Below are 21,683 nucleotides of genomic sequence, written 5' to 3'. Positions count from 1 at the left end.
TCCCCGGGGTCAATCAGAACAGGCTGGAGGAGGGGGACATGACCCCCTGGGATCCCACTTTTATCCGTGTGTCCCTTTCCTTCCTGAGTAAGCTGGAATATGTATTTATTTCTCTTCTGGAAGGTCAGTCTGTCATATAGTTGGGGAGGGCAAAGCTTCTCCTCCCTTCCTGGTGCTTCCAGAAGGTCCCATCCTTGGGGGGGAGCAGCTGGGCCTGCTCTAGATAGAAGCTCCCAGAGAGGACTTGCCCCCTTGGCCCTCCAAGGATGTCCCTGCCCGCCGGGCTCCCTGCTGCTGTGGGGCTTGTCTGCAGGCCCTCGGGCTCTCACACTAGGTTCCTCCCTCCCACAAACTCCATCCTCGACCTCAGTGATTGCTCCCTTATTTCTCAACTGATTCCAAACCCAGACAGGAGGGGCGCCACCCACTGAAGCCCTCATCACCCACCACTGGGAGACATCAACAAATATGTCTTCCCCTTCACCACAACCCCCTCCCCCAGCACCGAGTTCTTATTTGACCAAATCTACTTTAGCTACAAGAAGGAGAAAGGTGGGCTTTTATCTATTTATTTTTAACACAGAGCAGGCCACGTCTAGGCTTTGTGTCCTGGCCATTTCTCGAGAGCTGTGGCCTGCTCGGGCAGTGGTTGAAATGGTGATGACTTCTTAGGTCTGAAAGGCTGGCTCCAGGGAGGGAGGGCGGATGGAAGTGGCCACTTGAACACTTGGGGGTCTCCCCAAGGTGAGCGCTGGGAACCTCGGCCTGCAGCAGCGGGGCAAGCCCTGCATTCTTCCTCGGTGGCTGGGTCTCTTGGGTCAGCTCCCCTGTGTGCGTCTGAGTAGACTCCAGGGCTGATTTGCCTGTGGGCCCACTTTTCAAGTCCACAGCCAGGGGCTAGAGGCAAAGGGCTTCCACCAAGAGGAATCTAATGGCGGGAGCCTCTCGGTGAGGTCTTTGCTCCAGGTCGGGGTACCGGACCCTGCCTGGGCTCCCAAAGCAAAGCACCGCAAGCACCAGGTCTCGGGGACTGTCTCCTCCGACCGCGCCCAGGCTTCGAGCCCCTCCCCCTCCCCGGTACAGCTCCCCCCCCGCCCCCCCTCCCTTTTCCCCATCGAGGAAAGCACAGGGCCTTCAGCAGCCGGATGTGCGGCAGGACTGCTAGCGATCGGGGCTCTGTGACGCCCTCGTAGCGAGCCCCTAACCCCTTGCCTGTGACCCGCGCCCCGTGAGGGTTTCGGCCGCTCACCCTGCAGCCCTCCTCTATGCAGGGGCGGGGCGGGGCGGGAGCAGGACGCAGAGCCACCTGTGCTCCCCTGGAGCGCCAGCAGACCTGCCGCTTTAGATCGGCAAGCTCAGGAACTATTAAACGACCCCAGGTGTTTAGTCTTCCGAAACAAGCTCTTCGCTCTGAACTACGGTGCATTAGGGGAGATGGGACGCAATAGCACATTTGCGCAGGAAGCAAACAGGTCGGCCTGCACCCCGGAAAGCCGGAGTCTGCGGCAGCCAGTGCCCCGGAGGGGCAGGGGGGTAGAAAGAGAGGCTCCCTGTGCTACCTACAAAGCCTCCCGTCGTTCTGTCCGCCGGTGCTACTGGGGGTAGAGGAAAGCATTTGCGCATCGCTGACAGGATTTGCCGCGGACCCGCGGCGGAACAGGGGAGCTGGTAATAACAGGAAGGGCTGCAGAAGACTGGGTTTCCTCCGCAGCAGGCTCAGAGCTCAGCACTTCAAATTCAGGTGTCACATCGAAATAGGACTGCCACATCGGGGACATAAAATACGGGATGCCCAGTTAACACTGAATTTCAAGTAAACGATAATTTTTTTTTCATATAAGTGTGTCCCAAATATTGCATAGGACACACTTCTCTAAAGAACACCATTTGTTCTTTATCCAAAATTCAAAGTCGTTTGGGCCTCCTATATTCCATCTGGCAACCCAACATGTAAAATCCGCTAATCTTGGGCGCCTAGGTGGCTCAGTTGGTTAAGTGACTGCCTTCGGCTCAGGTCATGATCCTGGAGTCCCGGGATCGAGTCCCGCATCGGACTCCCTGCTCGGCAGGGAGTCTGCTTCTCCCTCTGACCCTCTCTCCTCTCATGCTCTCTCTCACTCTGTCTCTCAAATAAATAAATAAAATCATTTAAAAAAAAATAAAATCCACTAATCTTGAGTTTGAAATCCAGCCTTCCTTTTCACTTTGGATTGTTTTGAATCCTCTTGTTGGGTTTGAATTGTTTTGAATCCTCTTGTTGAATTCCTCCGGGTGGAAAGTGCTGGCCACCTGGCTCCCCTCCTCCCCTGGCCCACACAGGCTGGGGAAGACCACGTGGCTCCAGGAAACCACGACACCTTAGGGCATGCGCAGAAGAGCCCAACCGCACCCCCTGGGCAGGCTGGGGTGACAGCCACCAGATCTGGGTGGACTTACACCAAGTCCCTCTCTGCTTTCTGATTAGCTGGCCTGCAGGTATCCAGCCTGCTGTGACCTAGGCCTGGCCCACCTGGGTCCCTCTCTGTCCTGCACTGCCAGCGAGCATATGAGATGAGCCCCTTTCACAAAGAGCTGTGAGCCAGGTCCTTGTGACTAATATCTTGTCCTTGAGTGGCATCTGCCTGCCCGGGTGGCCCCTGGCCATCCAGCAGTCCCCACTCTGAGCAAAGCCAAGTGCCACGGCCTCCTACCATCTCTGTTGGTGTCCATCTGGCGGAAGATCTTTTCTGTCCTTTTCTCCGGAGTTGACTCATCTTCAGGCATTTTCATTACAGAGGAAACCATCTTATAGATCGCCTAGGGACAGAAATGATGTGATAGTAAGACAGAAACAGAATAGCCTTATCAGTAAAGCTCCCAGAGCAGAGGGGCGAAGGGGGTGTCCCCCATGAACACAGGGAGCTAGTCCGATCCCTGCTGATGTGCTATAGAAAACCAGTGTGTAGGGACTAGCTCCAGCAGTGAGAAGCTGGCAGGAAGACGGGCTCACCCCTGTGTCTCAGACTGTCATACGCATACGAATTCCCTGGGGAGCTGGTGAAAATGCAGAATCTGATGGGGGCGGGTCATGGGGCCTGGGATTCTGCATTTCTAACAAGCTCCTGTGTAGAGCTGTGGTTGCTGCCCGGAGAACACCACTTCTAGTAGCAGGGCTGTGGATGACATCCCTCAGGCCAGAAACACGGGTCAGTGTCTCTATCTGGTCCCTCAAGGATAATAAACATCTGATGGTCTGCAAGTGTCTGCCCACGCCTTCTCCCAGGCAGACATCACTAATTCATCCTGATGCCCCCCTCACCTCCCATATGTGGCAGTCGCCTCACATGGCTTCCCAGCAAGCTCCCGGGCATCCCCAAGAAGGAAGTAATCTGCCATCCAAGCTTTGCATTAAATAATTATGCAACTCAAGGCTTGAGGTAAATTGGGTACATCTGAAATCTGATGAGCAACAACAGATGTTCTACTGAGTTTTGTAAGCGGTACTGAAACAGTCTCCCCCACCACCTTGGACCCCCTGTGCTACTCAGTAAAGGCCTGGAAGGCCTGTTGTCTAATGTAATTTCAATTTGGAAATAATGTAAAGTCATTGTTCTCATTCCCAGACCATCAGGTGTTTAATATCCTTGAGGGACCAGGTAGAGAACCAGCCCGTCTTTCATCAGATTTTGCTCATCGGATTCACTCTGGGACCTTTAATCCTGGGAAGGAGTTTTAGAAAAAGGAGATTTTGCCAGCAGGTGGGCAGAAAAAATCTGGAAAGTTCTGGAGCTCCAGATGCCATGGGATAGTCGGAAGGAGGGGTGAAAGGAAGACAGTTGAGGGAAGGTAGCCTCCAAATGGGAAATGTGGGAGGGAAAAAATGGATATTAAAGGCTCAACTTGGGCACCTGGGTGGCTCAGTTGGTTAAGCGACTGCCTTCGGCTCAGGTCATGATCCTGGAGTCCCTGGATCGAGTCCCGCATCGGGCTCCCAGCTCGGCAGGGAGCCTGCTTCTGCCTCTGACCCTCCCCCCTCTCATGTGCTCTCTCTCTCTCATTCTCTCTGTCTCAAATAAATAAATAAAATCTTTAAAAAAAAAAAAAAAGGCTCAACTTATTTGCTTTACAGTCTTATTTAGGATCAACCCTGCCTCAAGTCCCTAACATATTCTGGAGAAAGGGGGGTAAATATTCTTACCCCAGTCAGTAAAATAGGAATGAAAAACTGACTCACCCCGTGTTCTGAACCTTAGGGATCATAGGGATCCTTCAGGCCAGGCTCCCTGGGTCTGTCTGAAACCCACCCAAAGCCCTTGCTGAACTCCAGCGTGGCCTCCATAGTGATTCTGCCTGGGAGAAAGGTCAAGCTCAGGGTTACGGCCCTGTCCCGGATTACGGGTGTCACTGGGATAAGGCTGGTCCATAGTCCGCTTCCCCAGCAAACGTTCACGGAAGTATGCAGGCAGCGGGCAAGCCACGCTCTGTCTTCTTCCTGGTCCCCTCCAGCTCAGGTCTATGGGGCCGTCTGTGCTGGGTTTGGAGTGCCACATGCCACGCCTCTGGGAACACTGGGCTCCTGGAGGGAACCAGGAAAGCCCATCAGGATAGAGTTCTTTTTACAAATGGGAAAACAGGTGCTGAGATTTCCTGGGCCCGGTAAATCGTAATGGCAGCAGAGAGCAGGAGTCCTTCCAGAACAGGGGTATCTTGAGATCTAGCACCTTCTCCTCGGGTTTTTTTGCTCCCACACGGAAGCTCTCTGTGTAACTCGACCCAGTTAAAAGGGAATCGGTGGCACCAACTAATGAACACACACACACCTCACACGGATTTCAATCTTACACAATCTATTGCGTGAATTCATAAGCCAAGGAATCTTAGAACAAGAAGAACAAGAAGACAGTATTTGGAGATCAGCATCCCACTAGATCGCACAAGGACAACCTCTTTAAAGGTGCAAGAGCTGACACATTTCGGGGTTTGTAGAGGTGATATGGGAGAGGCATTTGCGGGTCAACGATGAGCTTACTTTTCGCCGGAAGTCTTACGAACGCTTCGTCATTGCACATCCTCAAACTTCTTCAGGGTGGACTCCTTCCCTGAGTCTGTTCTGCTCTCAGTAAGTTCATCTCACTTGGTAATTCCAGGTGCCACCTGTTGTGTATCTATCACTGACCAACGGGGGCAGCTCCCAACTCAGATGCTTCACAAAGGCTGTCAAGAGCCCCACAACCTGAGCATCACCCACCTTGGTTTCCTGGACCAGCAGCTTTATTTACACTCTTCTCTCATCTGAGTGCTCACCTACCCCTCTCCACTCTCCTTGGGATCCTACCCATTGGTTAAGGGCAAGTTGAAATGTTACCCCTCCTCCAGGAAGTCTTCCAGGGTCTTCCTTCCTTCTGCTATGTGTAATTTCCCTTCCAATGTGCTAGCAAATGGCTCTGTTCTAAACCTCTCTTGGATCATTTCATCCCATTCACTCCAATTGTAGTTACCCAGAACACTCTCCTCTTATACAGGAGGGTGGCAGTCCGATCTGGCTATTCATCGAACCCCTGACAGTTCCTAACACAGGGTCTTGCACAGACTTGGGCTCCCTAAGTTTGGAGGATTCCTTCAGGAATAACTAACCTCCCCCCCATCACCTTCTCTCAGGCTCTTCCTCCTCTCTCAACTTTCTTCTGTTCCATTTCTCATTATAAAGTTCCCCTTTATCCTTTGTTGCTTTTCTCACTTTCCCCTTCTCTTTTCTTTTTCTCCTTTCTTCATATAATTAAACATATTCGTTGAAACTCCTTAAAGATTCTGTTGGAAAGGAAAGGTTTCCTCTGCCCTTCAAAATCCTTCTAGATGGACAGGAGACAAACTAATGGAAGAAAATCAAATTTAATTTCATATGTACAGGGAATCCACAAAGACATGGAAGTTCCAAAGATAGGCAAAATGAGGCCTTTATGTCCTTCTGACTCAAGGAGAAGGGGTAGGGGTCTGGGAGTTCCAAGGGAAAGAGTGCAATTCACAGGAAGGTGAAAAAGAGGAAATGTTTGGTAAACAAATGTGTGCTGGGCCACTGGGAAACAATGGGACATGGAGGACTTGGATCAAACAGGCCTTGCCACGTTCTTCCCCATCTACTGTACCTCGTTCATACCCTAATGTCGTTCTCTGTGGTGACAGTTGTCTTCCTGGATCCTCTACCTAAATTCTTTTTAGGCAGTTGTGGGAGAGGTAAAGAGCTGTTCTTCAATCTGCTGGGTTTCAACGGCCTTTTAACTCAAAATAATCTTCATGCCAAAGTGGCCTGTCATGGGGCAGCCTGCCCTTGGCCCCCACAATTCATCGATCTGTCAAAAGCTATGGGCTCTCCCCTTAGGAACCGGGCACACATGCTCGTGGATCCGCACTCAGGGTCACGGACAGCTTCAGGAGCCCATCCACAGACCCCAGGTAAGGAAAGTCCCTGATCTCAGCTTATCCCCTCCCCATTGCTCGCGCATTCATCCCTTCCCTCAGTCATTCCCCAGCTATTTACCCACCGGCTATTCCGTGCCGGGCCCATCTGCCCCAGCCTTGCCCTCACGGGTTTACTGTCAAGGGAAAGGTAACAGGGGAGCCTTCCTTGCCATGAGGATTGGGGCAGGCCTCCCTGAGGAGTGAGGACAGTGAAGAGATGAAGGAAGCGGAGAGCTCCCAGAGGAAGAGGACAGAGGGAAAGATGTGCGTAGACACCGGGTACGAGGAATGGCAAGAAGGCGGAGAGTGTGACTGGGGGGGGACTGTACTACAAGATGTGGCTCTGGAGCAGGTCAGGACAGACCCCTGGGCCTCAAAGAGCACGGGAAGGTATCTGTAGTTCTCCACAAAAAGATAGAAGTGACAGGAAATTCGATGTCTACTCCCCAAACCCACCTCTACTCCCTTACTTACAGGCAGTGGTATTCAGAGAATTAAAAAACTGTCATTCATAATTTACTCATCAGTTATTTACTGAGTGTCTACTATGTTCTAGGTGGCATACAGTCAATTGTCAAAATGACCGATATGGTCTTTCTTATTGTATATCTTCCCAATCCTCTGGCAAAGGGCTTGGGAGACACTGTATTGGTGACCAAAAGCACCCCATTTCGTACAGTGATTTAGATGGGTACAGTGATTCCAGTGATGCCTTAATAACCCTTGTGGAAGCCTTCACCTCCTCCACCTCTGGCTCCCATGATGGCGAGGAACTCTCAGCCTCTAAGATTTGGGGCTCATGAAACTCTCCTTCTTGGAATTCTGACGGGAAGTCAACGGTGTGATAGTCCAGAGATTATTCCCTTAATACTCTTGGTTGAACAAATGAATGAAAGACCAGGCAAACAGATGAATTTGGGTTAGAAAATGAGGCCCCCACATTCAACAGAAGGTCTTTAAGAGATTTAGCCTTTAGCTCTTGGGCCAAAGAAGTGGAGTTGGGACAAATAAAGATGGGCTAATATAAAAATCAAAACCCTAACCAAAACAACAAAGAAAGTCAGAATGCCCTTATGTGAGGATATTTTCAAACAGGACTTCTGGAATGGGGCAAAGGCACAATGCCTGAGTGTATTGTAGGGTTGAGGAGGAAGTGAGGGCCCGCATTCCAGACAGCTCTTTCATAACTCTAGACTAGATTTTTTTTTAAATGTGCATCAACTCACAGACAGGGATTAGTGGATTATTCACAGCACCAGGTCTATGACATGTGTGACGCCAGAGCAGTGAGCAAAGAGCTGAGGTGACAAATCCCAATGGTCCCAAGATGAGTAAGTAGATGGCAGCCTGGCAAAACCACATTTGGGAAACTTTCTGTCCCTTTGTCCCCTTCCCACGGCATCAACAACCCAGAGCCGATTGCACTAGAACTTCAGAATCTAGGGCTCCCCAGCACAGGGAGAGAAAAGACGCAAGGCCAGACAGCAATCTGAAACAAATCATGTCTTTTATTAGCTCTAGGTCCCCCCCCCCACCCCCGCCAAATTTAATGGGATTAAACCATGAAGAGGCCAGGCTACTTCCCTACTTATTTTTAGCAATGTCAATGAGAGGCCTGGCAGGGACATCCTGTTTTTAATTAAACTTGAAGAGCCTCATTCTTGAATTGGGTAAACACAGCTAGAGGACACCCAAGCGCCCAGCTCTGGCTCAGCCCTTACGTAGGCTTGGGACGGTGCCTGCCCTGTGGTCAGGGCTCTCACCAGCTTCTTCATGGCCTGTATTTTTCTTTCTTTTTCCCTCTGAATGAACCACCTCTTGGGATGCTGGAAAAGAAGGAGTCACGTCTGCACTGATAAAAGTTGTAGACTTAGCGGAGGGCAGGCACAGTTCCAAGAGTTAAAGCTTGACCTTCTCTCTGAAGGAAACCAGACTGCCTTCTTTCACCAGAAGATGGAGAGTCTTCTGACAGGACATCCAAGGCCCCGTGACAACCAACCAAAGGCACAAGAAGTTAAGCAGTACAGGGTTGCGTTTAGAGTCTAGATAAAGAACAGCACACGGCGTAGAAGGATATAGCCTATCAGGAAATGAGGGTGGAGAGAGGCCATGAGGATCTTGGAAACACTTTTGAAATAGGATCGATGTCTGTGTTTCTGGAATGGTCTAAGTAGTTTCTTGTTTAGAGCTTAGAAGAATACATGAAGTCAGGAACTTCCCCAATGTTCTACCCAGGTGCTGTAGGTACTTTTACGGGAGGGGTGAGGACAACAGGAGAAGGCGCTGTCCCTTTTCAACCAAAGCAGCTCCATTCTTATATTAGGTTTCATGTGAGACCTTACCTGAAAAAAATAAACTCATCATTGTCCTCCCCAAACTTATGTATGTGTGTGTGAATACACTACCATCTAGCTCTAGTAATCTAGAGATTACTTAAAAATAAAATCTTAAAAAAAAAAAAAGTTGGACATCACAGAGGTGGAGATCTGGAAGTAATCGGTTGTTCCCTCCATAAAGTGGGGCTACCAAGGTTGTCACGAGGGCTCCGCGAGATGATGCGTGTGCACTGGGTTGAACGGTGTCCCGCAAAACTTCATGTGCACCCAGAGGCTGGCGGAGGTGTGAAGAAGGCAAGGTGACCTTATTTGGAAAGAGGGTCTTTGCAGATGTGATCAGGTTAAAATAAGATCATACTGGATTAGGACAGGCCCTAACCAATCCAGTGACTGGAGTTCATATAAGAAGAAGGAAATCTGGACACAGACTCACGGGGAGAGTGTCACGTGATGATGGAGGTGTAGGCCGGAGTGACGGACGCAGCTGTGAGCCAAGGAACACGGAGGGCTGCATCACCACCAACGCTGGGAGAGAGGCATGGAACAGATCACCTTCCCTCCCCACCCCCAGGAGTGTCCAGAAGGAACCAACCTTGTCCACACCTGGATTTTGGACTTCTGGCCTCAAGAACTGAGACAGAATACATTTCTGTTGTGCTAGGCTTCCCAGTTTATGATAATTTGTTACAGCAGACCTAGGACTCGGGTACAGCGTGGAAAGCCCTCAGCACTAGCCTAGCCCATCGCAAGCACTGAGGCGAGGAGCCTTCTGGAGGAAACACGGGCTGTCGCTGGGACTCTGCTTCAGGAGTATCCATGGTATCCATGGTGGGGGAGCAGAAGAAGGAAGAGGAATCCACGAAGGCCACGGGGAGGGAACGGTCAGAGGGGGGCGCCTCACTCATGTTGCCAGATGGCATACTCGATGCTAAGAGTTAAACTCTTGTCGTAAGAGTTTAAGATTAGTAAGACAAGAGTTAAGACTCTTGTCTTATTAATCCCCTAATAAGAAAGGGATAAACCAAACACAACCTCGAGCACGAAGATTAGTTCTTTGAGAAAGTCACTAGCCTAAGCAATTGCTTTAGAGCTTCCTCCGGGAAAGAAATCTACGTTGTATTCCAGCGTCACATCTGTGGTCCACATTCAAAACTGAGAATTAGGCAAGGGTGTGGAGCTGAATTCCCGGGGACCATATCAAAATGGACTAAAAGCTCTTGTTCCATCCCCCACTCCCCACTCCCACCCCCACCATGGAATCAAAAGAGCACAGTGTTTCAGGTCTCCAAGAAACATATTAAAATTGATACAGTATCTATGACATCAATTTAGAAAGATGATCGGGAGAAAAAATGCAAGTGCCAGTCAGGAAGTGGCTCTGAAAGAATGTGAAGAAGTTTTCCTGGTCCTCACTTTGGTCCTGAGGGGCACAGACACTCACAAGTTGGCTGGTGATCTTGCAACCAGCTGGGACTAATCTGTGCATCTGTTTGGTGCTCCTGGAGGGCAAACGTTTGCCTGGCCCCCACCATCACCTCCTTCCTCCTTACCCAGCTGCTGTATAGTTTTGCGTGCCTTTCATCACATGAGGGAACGAGAAAAAAAATTTTCCAATACTGCTAAAAAGAAACAGAGAGATGAAATCTTCTGTGATGAGCCACCAGGATATTCCCAGTCACCTCCTTCCCTCAGGTTCCACTCATTCAAAAGGCATGAAAAGATAGATTAAGGGTGTCCTGATGTTCACCCTGCCTTCATTTAAAATGCCAATTAACCCTGAATCACAACAAGGAGGGAGAGTCTCATTCCAAGACAGTAATTATTTGAACACCAATATTTTCGAAGCGATCATTAACATACAAGTAATAAATAGGCTAATTAGAAAATTTCCAATCTAGTTTTCAAAGTAAGTTTCCTGAGGACTGTTCTGGGTAACATTACGTCAGCCTGTGTATACCCTCTCAGAAAGTCTCTAACCTGAACTTGAGAACCAACCCAGCCAGGTCCTCCCCAAAGAGTCCCAATGCATGAAGCTTGCCTGTGGGCTCAGGGCAATAGTTCGGGCTTGGGAGATTCCTGGTGCCAACCACATTCTCTCCTGGAAAGCTGATCATTCTTTTATCAGAGTCCTGTGAGCATCAGAGTAGCCCAGAAGTTTTAGTTATTCCCAGATGGGCTGGTATTTGATAGGAAAGGTAACAGGTGAAGAAGGTAGGAACTCCTAAAGTCATCTGTTCCAGAATATCTGTGAGTTCCACCAATTGAGAGTTTCATTGGGTTACCTCCCTCCTCTCTGTGAACATAAATTTTGTTGACTAGGTAAATTTAACTTAAAACTTAATAGAAGATTCTATTACCTTGTCCTTTGGGAAATGACCTCTCTTTATTTAGCAGGAAAACCTCTTGTCCTCGCTCTGGAAACTATGATAGAATAATGGTAGCCAACATTTATTGAGCCCCTAACATCTCAGGGAGTATCCAAGCCCTCGTGACCACATCAGCAATGCCCCTTCCCACCTGCTCAGCCCTTTCCTCAGACCCTGTGCTGGGCTGGGTGTGGGCGTGCAGACCTGCCTCCAGCTGGGCTCACAGGTTGCTGCATGGGGCAGGCAGGCTTTTCCCTGCTCTTGTGGCCCCCACCTGGAGGAGAGGATCTGCTGTAACATGAGGAAAGGTTAGAGCTGTTATCTGTCTGGCTTACAACTCCTGATAGGCAGTTTTGATGCTAATAAGATACTGGGCCTAAACCATGTTCCTAAATTTGTCACTTAAAAAAAAACCAAACACGTGAACGTAAAAATGTTCATTTAAGACTCTAAAAATAAATCTGCATATGGTTTTATTTGTTCATCCAGATGTTGATATAGCACAAAATTATTTTTTTTAAAAAAGAACATAACTGCATTTTGGTCCATGTGGTAGTCTGAATAACAGTCCCCCCAAAGATATGTGTGTTGTTACCCCCGGAACCTGTGAATATCTTACCTTACATACTAAAAGGGACTTTGCAGATGGGATTAAGCTAAGGATCTTGTGATGGGGAGAGGTTGTCCTAACGGGCTGGTCCCAATGTTATCACAGGGGTCTTTCTGAGTGGAAGCGAGAAGCAAAGTGAGATACCCAGAGAAATGCTGGTGTGAGAAGGACTCAGTCAATCTACTATTGCTGACTTTGGACATGGAGGAAGGGGGCCACAAGCCAAGGAATGAGTCCAGAAACCAGGAAAGGCAAGGAAAGAGATTTTCCCCTAAAGCCTCCAGAAGGAATGCAACCTGTGGACACCTTGATTTTAGTCCAGTAGAACTGATTTCAGACCCTCTGACCTGGAGAACTGTTAAGATAATAACTTTGTGTTGTTTTAAGCAACTAATTTTACGGTAATCTGTTACATCAGCAAGAGGGAACTCCCAGGGTGTCATTAGCGTCTGCAACAGAAACCAAAGCTTGTCACTGTAAACAATATTCTGCAGATATCAATGCTACACTACACTTGCTAAACTACAAGAAACAATGTCAGGGAAGAAAAACTAGAAAATTTGTGGATTACTACACTCCATTGTCGAGCCTAATTATAAACTTGTTTGGGCCCTGACCAGTTTTTAGTGTCTGTTGGTGAACACCAGGAATTTGCATTTTATTAAATTTTATTAAATTGCTTGAATTTCTGGTGTCTTGGAGGAGCAGAAGTTTAGCCAAGAATTTATATGTTGGTGCTTGTCATCAAGCTGCAGGTTTTACTCACTTTAACAAATAGAACCATCATTTGTGAATGATTCTGGGGCCCACAGCTTGCTCTTGTCTCATCACTCCTTAACATATATTGACCCAAACACAAAGCAGAAACCCATGGACAGTGACTCCTTTGAAGTACGCGCATCCCCAGCGGAGGTCCTTCCTTGATGGCGCCGACCAGATAGAACCCGCACCCCCCAAATAGAGAATCTGCACACAGGTACCCAGATTCTTGGGACAGGGACAGGGCCTAGAGTGCTTTCACTTTTGGAGTGGGGAGAGAAAAGAAAAAAATAGAATGGGAAGTCTGGTAATATCCTCCACATCCCAGTTCATCCAGAGTCACTGCAACCCGGGGATTAGCGTAATGAGAGAATCCACGAACTGTCAGTTTGCAGAGTAGCAGAATAGAGTGACATAGCCCTTCATAGGAAAAGGGTTCTAAATTTAATTTAATCTCATTGGCAATTTGGAAATTGCCTCAAGGGGCTGCAGGGTTTCCTCCCCACAGTCATGAATATTAATCATCAGGGTGCGGTGCTGTAGAAAACAATGAAGGAGACTCAAGGCTTCCATTTGCAGGCTCCTAAAAAACCCTGAGTAGATAAGCATTTATTAAGGACTCCGAATCCTTCCCGTGATGACCTGGAAGCTTCCCGTGGGCCTGCGAGTGGACTGAGCTACTTACAAGTGGTGGAAAATGTCTTGTGAGGCTGAATGGCCCTTCGTTTCTATGATCACTTTCTACATTCCATGCTGAACACAGAGGAAGTCGGCGAGGGCTCAGCAAGTGCTTACTAGCACCTTCTGCGCATCCTCGGCAAAGTCCCCACCCGCCCTTGCAAACCAAATTCCACAGCCCAGGGAGAGTGTCTGTATTCCTGCCCACGCTCTTTATTCCCAGTGCCAGCTACTTAGCAGGTGCTTAACTGAATGGTTGGATGTTCATAAGCCCCTGGGGTCTGGAGGGTTCTCCCTGACTGCGGGTCAACATCTTCGTCAATACTGGCCACCAAACTCCTGACCAGGGGCAGCCAGGAGAACTGCACAAAAACGTTCAACAGGAGGGGCGCCTGGGTGGCTCAGTTGGTTAAGCGACTGCCTTCGGCTCAGGTCATGATCCTGGAGTCCCGGGATCGAGTCCCGCATCGGGCTCCCTGCTCGGCAGGGAGTCTGCTTCTCCCTCTGACCCTCCCCCTTCTCATGTGCTCTCTCTCATTCTCTCTCTCTCAAATAAATAAATAAAAAATCTTAAAAAAACAAAAAAAAAACAAAAAAAACAAAAAACGTTCAACAGGAGATAACACAGTGGCTGCCAGGAAGTTTTTTCCCCCAGATCCCAATTAGGAAGTCATTCTCTTCAAAAGGAGAACATAGTCACCCCTTTCTCTGCAGTGACGCAGAGGACACGGGGTCAGAGTGCAGCACTCCCCCCAAAAAGGAGAGACAAAAGAAAGCTAATTAAAATGAATCACCTTTGAAATTTAAATTTTTGTTTAATTAGCAAAGATGAAGAAAAATTGGAAAAGTACAATGACGCGGCACACCCTTCATTCACTCAGGGTGCGCGTTTGGGAAAACAGTTCGGCAGAGAGCATCGAGTACCTCAGAAATCAATGCTCCTTCCCTTTGGCCCAGTAATTGCACTTCTGGGAATCCATTCTAAGGGAATAACCCTAAACACAGAAAAAGTTTCATGCACAAGAATTATCTGTTATTTTATATTTAAAAATTACAGTATCATGTATATTAATAAAACCTGGAAACAACCTATATATCCAACAATAGAGGAAGAGAAAGTAAATTATATTGTATGACTATTATGCAGCTATTAAAATATCGTTATTAAAGTTTTTATGACATGAGAACTGCTTGTATTATTATGTTAAGTGAAAATGGCAAGATACAAAATTTCATATACATTATGAAATCAATTAGACATTTTCAAATGCATGGAAATTAGACCAGAAAATATCATTTGCTAGTATTATAAAATTAATAGCAGTGATTCTCTTTGTAGGTGGAGTGGGATTATGGAGAATTCTTCTCTTTTGCTTTTATATTTTTCTATACTGCCCATATTTTTGCCATTGACATTATATTTTTCATACATTTATCCTTGGGGGTGGGGAGAAATCCTTTAGTCTTGTTTAAGATTTTGTTTCTGAGGGATTAATTTAACACACCGCGTTCAGAGAGTCGCTGCCCGCGGTGAAGGAAAAGCTGCAGAAAGAACTAGTTGGCAGACCTGGGAGAGTTTGCTAGTACAGAGGTCAACTGGATTCCTGCTCCGCCCCCGGCTCCGTGTGCACCTGTCCCTCTCACTGCCCCTGCAGGTTCAGGCCCACTGGCCCAGGAGCAGACCACAGGCCTCAGCTACAAGGGCTCGAGGACAAGGCAGTCGTGTGGGTCTCTTTTGGCTCTGACCTTAGCTTCTGTAACAGGTCTCCCTGGTTCTTTCCTTGAAAGCAAGTGTCCCTCTGACTCCCCTCCCAACCTCACCAGCAATGGATTGCTCTCTGTCTCCCTGTGATCCTTCCAGCACCCCCACCTGTCCTCCCGGGGGCTGCAGATCTATCTCGAAACCCTGACACTCTGGAGTGAGTGCTGGCTTCTGAGATGAGCCCTCCAGGAAGCCGAATGCCCATTTTTGGTCTGCTGTCTGCTTCCAGATGCTTCCCTCTTGTGCCCATTCGCCTGCCAAGATGATGAGTGATGGCCAGCCCACCCACCTAGTCCTTTTTACTGCCTGCAGCTGAAGCTGTCCTGATCCTCCCCTGAGCTGTGTCTCAGTCCCCCTAAGTTCCTCCCAGTCCCAGTCACTGCCAATCAAGCTGTAGGTGCCATGACCACTTATGACTCCTTATGCCCCTTCCCCACTTTCCCTTCGGGTCTGACAGGGAAAATAGGACCAACACCAGGGCCCCTTCTCCTGTTCTATTCAGGGTATTTACTCTGGGTGAGTGGTTTGGGGAAATAAAATGGACTGCTTCCTATTAAAATGATGGAGGACTTGATTCTATAATGTTTGTATTTCTGACGAGACGAGACAGAAGCCAGCCCAGAGATCCTTGCCTTTATTTAAGAGTCTAAGAAAGTTGTAAATTAATGATGGTGGTGATGATGAGCTTTTCCATGCAGCTGGCACTGCGCTAGGCACTGAACATGGACAGTCACATCTAATTTTGAACTAACCCCACAACATGGGTTGATGGTTCCATTTCACAGATGAGGACACTGAGGCTCACTTAGGTGAATTAAGCCAGTCAGAGTCACAGAGGTGGTGACTGAAAGGGGCAGGGTCTGAACCCCAGGTCAGAGACTGATCATTACACACCACTCCAGGGGCTATAACTCCAAAGGCTTGAGGTCTGGGCAGGTCACTGGGATGGGTGGACGGAGGGGCCACAGTGAGCAGGATTTGCTGAAGAGTGTACATCCATCTGTAGGGTGGGGGTCACCACAAAGCAATCAGGTGACTTAGGCCAAGCAAGAATGGGGGCCCAATGTTGCCAGATTTGAGTTTTCAAGAGATGGCAACCAATCTGCGTTTTTATGTGTAATCTCCTGTTTGGAAATATGGATTCAGCATTTCCAAAAACACTGCATAGGCCGAATCAAAGACTAGATGGGCACCAGTCGGCAACCCGCCCCATGCTGGATGGTGCACCTGCCAGTTCTTACCTGTGACTCACGTCCTTCGCTTTGTAAGGGGCTAGGGCTACGTACCTGCACAATCTCTAGCATTTCTGCCTTGCTGATGTAGCCATTTCCATCCAGGTCATACATGCTGAAGGCCCATTTCAGCTTCTGCTCCAGCTTCCCCCTCGATGTCACGCTCAGGGCTATGATGAATTCTCTAAAGTCTATCGTCCCATCTCCATTGGCATCGAAGGTGCGGAAGACGTGCTCTGCAAATTTGGAAGCATCCCCGTAAGGGAAAAAGTTCCCGTAAATTTTCTTAAACTCTTCCATTGACAAATGTCCACTGGGGCAGTCTCTCAAGAAGCCTTTATACCATTCCTGGATCTCGTGCTCTGTAAAGTCTGTGCTTTCCAGCAAATCCTGCATGACCTCTGGGCGAAGCTTGCTGTTCTGTTTCCCCATCCTGGCAGCGAGAATTCAGCTGCAGAGAGAAAAGAAGACATCTCATTTTTAGACCTGTTTTTCAGAGGCACACTTTATAATTTGTGATTGTTCCTTTGGGAAAAAGAAATAGACTCTTTTAGTCCACAACACCGTCTGGTTGTCCAACTCAGCCAAACAAAATGATAGAAAGACAGGCAGTCAGAAGAGGCCGAGCAGAAATAGCACTGACCAGAAAACTGATAATTCTTCTATACAGAGCCATGCAAAAACAAGGGATTCGTAATGAAAGAAAGAGGGAGAAAAGGAGGGAGGGGGAGAGCCAGAGCCAGAGAAATTGGCTACTTCGTTCTGCCTCATCTATTTGCAAGAGGTCTAGTCTAGCCTGACATTAAGACGTCTGAGGCTCTAACATCCAATCCAAGTATTAACAGAGAAAATTTAAGGAGGAGAACTGGAAGAGAGAGAGAGACAAAAGAGGTAATTTATGTTTTATTGCTAGAGTATTTCCCAGGAAAGTGCTGCTTGGGTACCTTCTGAATATTATGAAACAGATATGACTGAGGAAAATACAAACCCATCTAGTACCATGAAATGCTACCAAGTTAGATGGGTTATTTAAATTCACAAGGTCAATTCACTGTCAGCATTGGGTTCAGATGGTAAAGATGAAGCTTCATAAACCGCTTACGTGCATGCCTATGGAAGAGGCCAAACTTTCCTTTTTAAATACAATTAACCTCATATTTTATTGTAATAGTAGTACACATCCATCGCAATATAGTAAAACAGCACAGCGATGCATAAAGAAAAAAGTTAGCAACATTTCAAATCTTAACACTTAGAGATAAGCCTGCTAGCATTTAGGTGTGTGTCCTTCCAGATTTTTTATATGCATGCTTATCTAAATATACTATTAACATATGTTTTTAGTACATTCACATTTCAAAAAACAAGAATATATACACTTTTATTACCTATTTTTATACTTAACATAGTGGGGGGGTAACAAAGGCAACTTTTGTTAGATGGGAAAAAAACAACTAGAATTATCATCTTCCTATTCACAGAGCCATCAACATTAAGTAAGTAAGCACCTGGCACCAGGCATGTGTTTGGTGCTGTGGATTCAAAGAAGAGTGAGATGTGGCCCCTCCGTCTTCAGGGGCCTCCAGCTGTTTAAGTTCAGAAATGGTGGTGACAGTGAGGGGACAGTACACTAGCTATTCAGTTCACAGTTGCCAGGGAATGGATGTGGTACGATGAGAGAACATAGAGCAGATACCCAAGCCAAAAGGGGACATAGGTGCTATTAGGAAAGCCTTCCTGGAGGAGGTGATATCTGAGCTTAGTTCCTATTTCCAAAGTCTTATGCTTTTTTTTTAAAGATTTTATTTATTTATTTGACAGAGAGAGACACTGCGAGAGAGGGAACACAAGCAGGGGGAGTGGGAGAGGGAGAAGCAGGCTCCCTGCGGAGCAGGGAGCCCGATGCGGGACTCGATCCCAGGACCCTGGGATCATGACCTGAGCTGAAGGCAGTCGCTTAACCAACTGAGCCACCCAGGTGCCCGCAAAGTCTTATGATTTAAGCACGGTCAAGATCAGCCCCTTCTCATAAAGGGGCTCTGCACTTATACTTTGCATTTTTCCTATATTGGAAAAAATCCTGAAAGTAAAGCTTGGAAAATTAAAGACTATATGAAAGACCACACATGCCCATTTTAATCGTGATTCCCAGTTTTCTTTGAGATTTTCTCTTCTGGTGTTTATTTGTTAATGTCTGTCTCCCTCCTTCTGCAGGGTCAGCCCCTTCAGACCGAGTCTCTGTTGGGACTACTTTTCCCTCTCTGGTCCCCATAAATAACACTTGGTAAGTTAATGAAAAAAGGAACGACCGATAGACAGATGAATCATTACAACACGGAAATCTGTAATAATCTTCCCAGAAAAGGAGTCTTTCCACTACAGCGATGAGGCCCTGGCCATGCATCATAGCCATAGGATTTTTTTATCTTATAACTAGAAGTTTGTACCTTTGACCCCCTTTACCTGGTCGTGCCCCCCACCCCGCTCTGCCCCCCAGTTGGGGATCTCTTATACTGAATTGCCTGTCTTTTGCCCCCACTAAAAATAAATTCCTAGAGGGCGATGTTTGCATCCCACCCTGCTCAAACTTCTTGCATTTTAATCCATAGTTCAAGAAATGCCAAGCAGTCTTAGGAATTGGCAAGTTGACTGATTCTGTTTTCTGAGTTTTGCACTGGAGGCAGAACAGGCTCCGCGCCCCACCCCCTTCCTAGACAGGGACCCTCCTAAAGGATGGAGAGAGGACAGCACAGGTCCTATTGGCAGGACCAACAGCCACAGGGGCAGGAAGTCCCCTCTTCATGCAGAATCAGGCAAACACCATTTTATGCAAGAGCAAGACTAAACTACAGCTCCAAATGAAGCACAATTTATAAATTGAACCTTCCAATAACTTTCATTTCCCTCATGTGTCCCTTTTTTTTCTGGAGGGAGAAAAGCAAAGTTAGAGAGGCCGGTCTGTATTAGAATTTCGAAACTGTCATTTAGTTGTTAAGTTGGCAATTTGCCTGAGGCAAGAATTCAGAAACATGAGGTAATACATAATACATGGCTTTCCAGAGCTCCGGAACATTTTTATGAAATTTACAAGTAATTTCAGGTTTTCCTTTTGGGGGGCTCTTTAACGTACAGCTCTTTGGTGTGGTGTTCAATCAAATCACCATCCCTAATACTTTGGTTCTGTGCAAATCACCGTGTGCCCAGCCTTAGGAAAAAAAATATCATTTTGATATTTAGATCTACTCTCTTAAAGAATGATTTCTTTTTTCTGGGTCTATACAACACTGTTTCTTCAAAACAAAACTTAAGCTCCTTTCCCAATGTCTAAAATGTGCTTCTCACTTATTAGCTGTTTTTGCACTAGAAACAAACTGCCTCAACATTTTGGCTAAGTCTTCCACTGAGACTGATCCGTGTGTAGCTATTTTTCAGTAAACAGTAATTAAACCACATTTACAAATTCATTAGCACAGAAAGGCCATAACACAAGGCAGAAGAGCATGGAATAAGTGATTTGGGAAGCCGTGTTTGCAACTGAGTCCAGGATGTGTTTCCGTAGATAATTACAAATACTTTACCAAGTATGATGTCTGAACTTGAGAAAACCATCTGGACTTGGTAGACCATACAACAGAAATCTCAGGGGACATTATGATAGCGTTTCTTTCCCTGGGGGGAGGAGGGGAAAGATAGAGGAATGCCTGACAATACCTTTTTCTATTGGAAGACAGGAATTTCTGCCTGTTTGAGTTGAAGAGGGATAAAAATACCATCAGGGAAATGCTGTGTTCATTAGCAGTCCAGAAAAAAATCGTCGGGAGACAAAAGTTGCACGTCAGGTCAAATCCTTTTCATTACTCCATTTGATTATTAAAACATTAACTTTGTGCTAGTAGAACATAGTGGGGAAAAACTCAGGCCATGGAATAAAAATGCTTAGTTTCAAAGCCTGTCTGAATTGCTGACTAGCTCTTGGGCATTAAGTAATTCACTGAACTTTTTGGTGCTCCTAGGTTCTGTTATCTATAAAATGAGTTCAGCGGTGCGAGTTTGTATCTCACTGATTTGATGTGAGAATTAAATGAGACAGTCATGTGCATAAAACTCTGGCGCTGAGGCTGGGCCAGACGCTGTGGTAAATGAAAACCATATCTTGTCCTTGATAGCCCTTCATCCATCATTCTATTGAAACTTCACGGCAACCCTGAGTGATAGGACAGCTCCCTCCGTTTTATAAGCAAAGAAATGAAATCTCAGGCCAAGCGACTTATCCCAAGTCACACAGCTTGGGAATGAGGCAGCCAAATGGTAAATTCCGTTTGCACTTGGCTGTCCACTGGCTTTGCCACTACGTCCTACTAACCCCGTGGACAAAGCACAGATGGAAGTTAAGACAACAGTTCCATAAAAAGTCAGAAAGAAGCAGTTAGGAGAGAGGAGACAACCTCCTATTAGCACTCATTCATTTCACAAGTAGGTGCTAAGTGTCTCCTAGGAGGGAGGCATGGCTCTCAGCACCGGGAATTCATCAGGGAACAGACAAAACCCTAGTTCTCATGGAGCTGACAGTCTAGCAGCAAGAGACATACGATTAATAAGATAAATAAGGGAAATGTTGGAAAGAGTTGTTCCACGGAGAAAAGTAAAGAAGGAAGGGGGTTGGGGAATGCCAGGAGTGGCTGGGTGGGTGTCAAAATGTTAGCTAAGAAGCCAGGGAAGGCCCCATTAAGAAAGTGACATTGGCAAAGGAAGAGAGGAGGGGAAGGAGGGAGCCGTGGAGATGACTGGGAGAAGGCTATTCCAGGCAGAGAAAACAGCCAACGAGAAGGGTCTAGATGGGGAGCAGGCTTAGGGGGTCAGGGATGCGGCTGGGGCGGAGGGTGGGGAGGAAAGCGGATGAGACCAGAACAGTAACGAGGGCCGGGTGACGTGGGACCCATAGGAGACGCTAAGGGCAGTGGCTTCCACTCTGAGTGAGACGGAGCCATTGCAGGATTTGGGGTTATACTCTACCAGGAACTCTCTGGCTGCCGCTTTGAGAGTAAACCAAACGAGGGTAGCACAGAGGCAGGGAGACAGCTGGGAAGCCGTGGCAAGGACCCAGACACGAGCCAAGGGCACCGGGACCAGGGTGGCAGTAAGCAGAGAAGGTGAGAAGGGCTTGGATTCTGGACACAGCTTGAAGGGAGAGTCCACAGGATTGGATGATGGTTCGTGAACAAAGAGACTGGTCCAGCAGAACTCCAAGGTTCTGGCCTAAGCAACTATAAGGATGAAGTTGACCCTGAAATGGGAAAAATGCAGAAGCAGGGCTTTGGGGCAAGGCAGGGGCATGGCTCTCGGTGTTTCTGTGCCGGTATTCATTCCGAGATGCCCAGCATATACCCAGCTGGAGATGTCAAGTAGGTAGCTAGATGGGCAATGTCTGGAGTTAGAGGAAGAGGTCCCGGGAGAGAATACATTCGGGAGTCATCAGCATACAGACAATATTTATAAGCCAAAGAC

General features: G+C 47.4%; 1 protein-coding gene across 17 annotated transcripts in view; it reads right to left on the bottom strand.

Moving 5' to 3' along the window:
• Positions 1-21,683, bottom strand: part of NCALD (neurocalcin delta) — a 383,100-nt gene that overhangs the window by 4,635 nt on the left and 356,782 nt on the right. For all 17 annotated transcript variants that reach the window (XM_054512525.2, XM_054512524.2, XM_064588026.1 and 14 more), the window contains 2 exons: positions 16,233-16,629; positions 2,691-2,796 (listed from right to left, as the gene is read on the bottom strand). In XM_054512525.2, coding sequence (XP_054368500.1) covers positions 2,691-2,796; positions 16,233-16,610 — 484 coding nt within the window. In that variant the 5' untranslated portion in view covers positions 16,611-16,629. The remainder of the gene's footprint in view (positions 1-2,690; positions 2,797-16,232; positions 16,630-21,683) is intronic.

The sequence above is a fragment of the Mirounga angustirostris genome, unplaced genomic scaffold (assembly GCF_029215605.1).
Source record: "Mirounga angustirostris isolate CCGP_5_RB_7025 unplaced genomic scaffold, mMirAng1.0.hap1 SCAF_4, whole genome shotgun sequence".
NCBI lineage: Eukaryota > Metazoa > Chordata > Mammalia > Carnivora > Phocidae > Mirounga > Mirounga angustirostris.
This window is presented reverse-complemented; position numbering and strand designations above follow the sequence as displayed.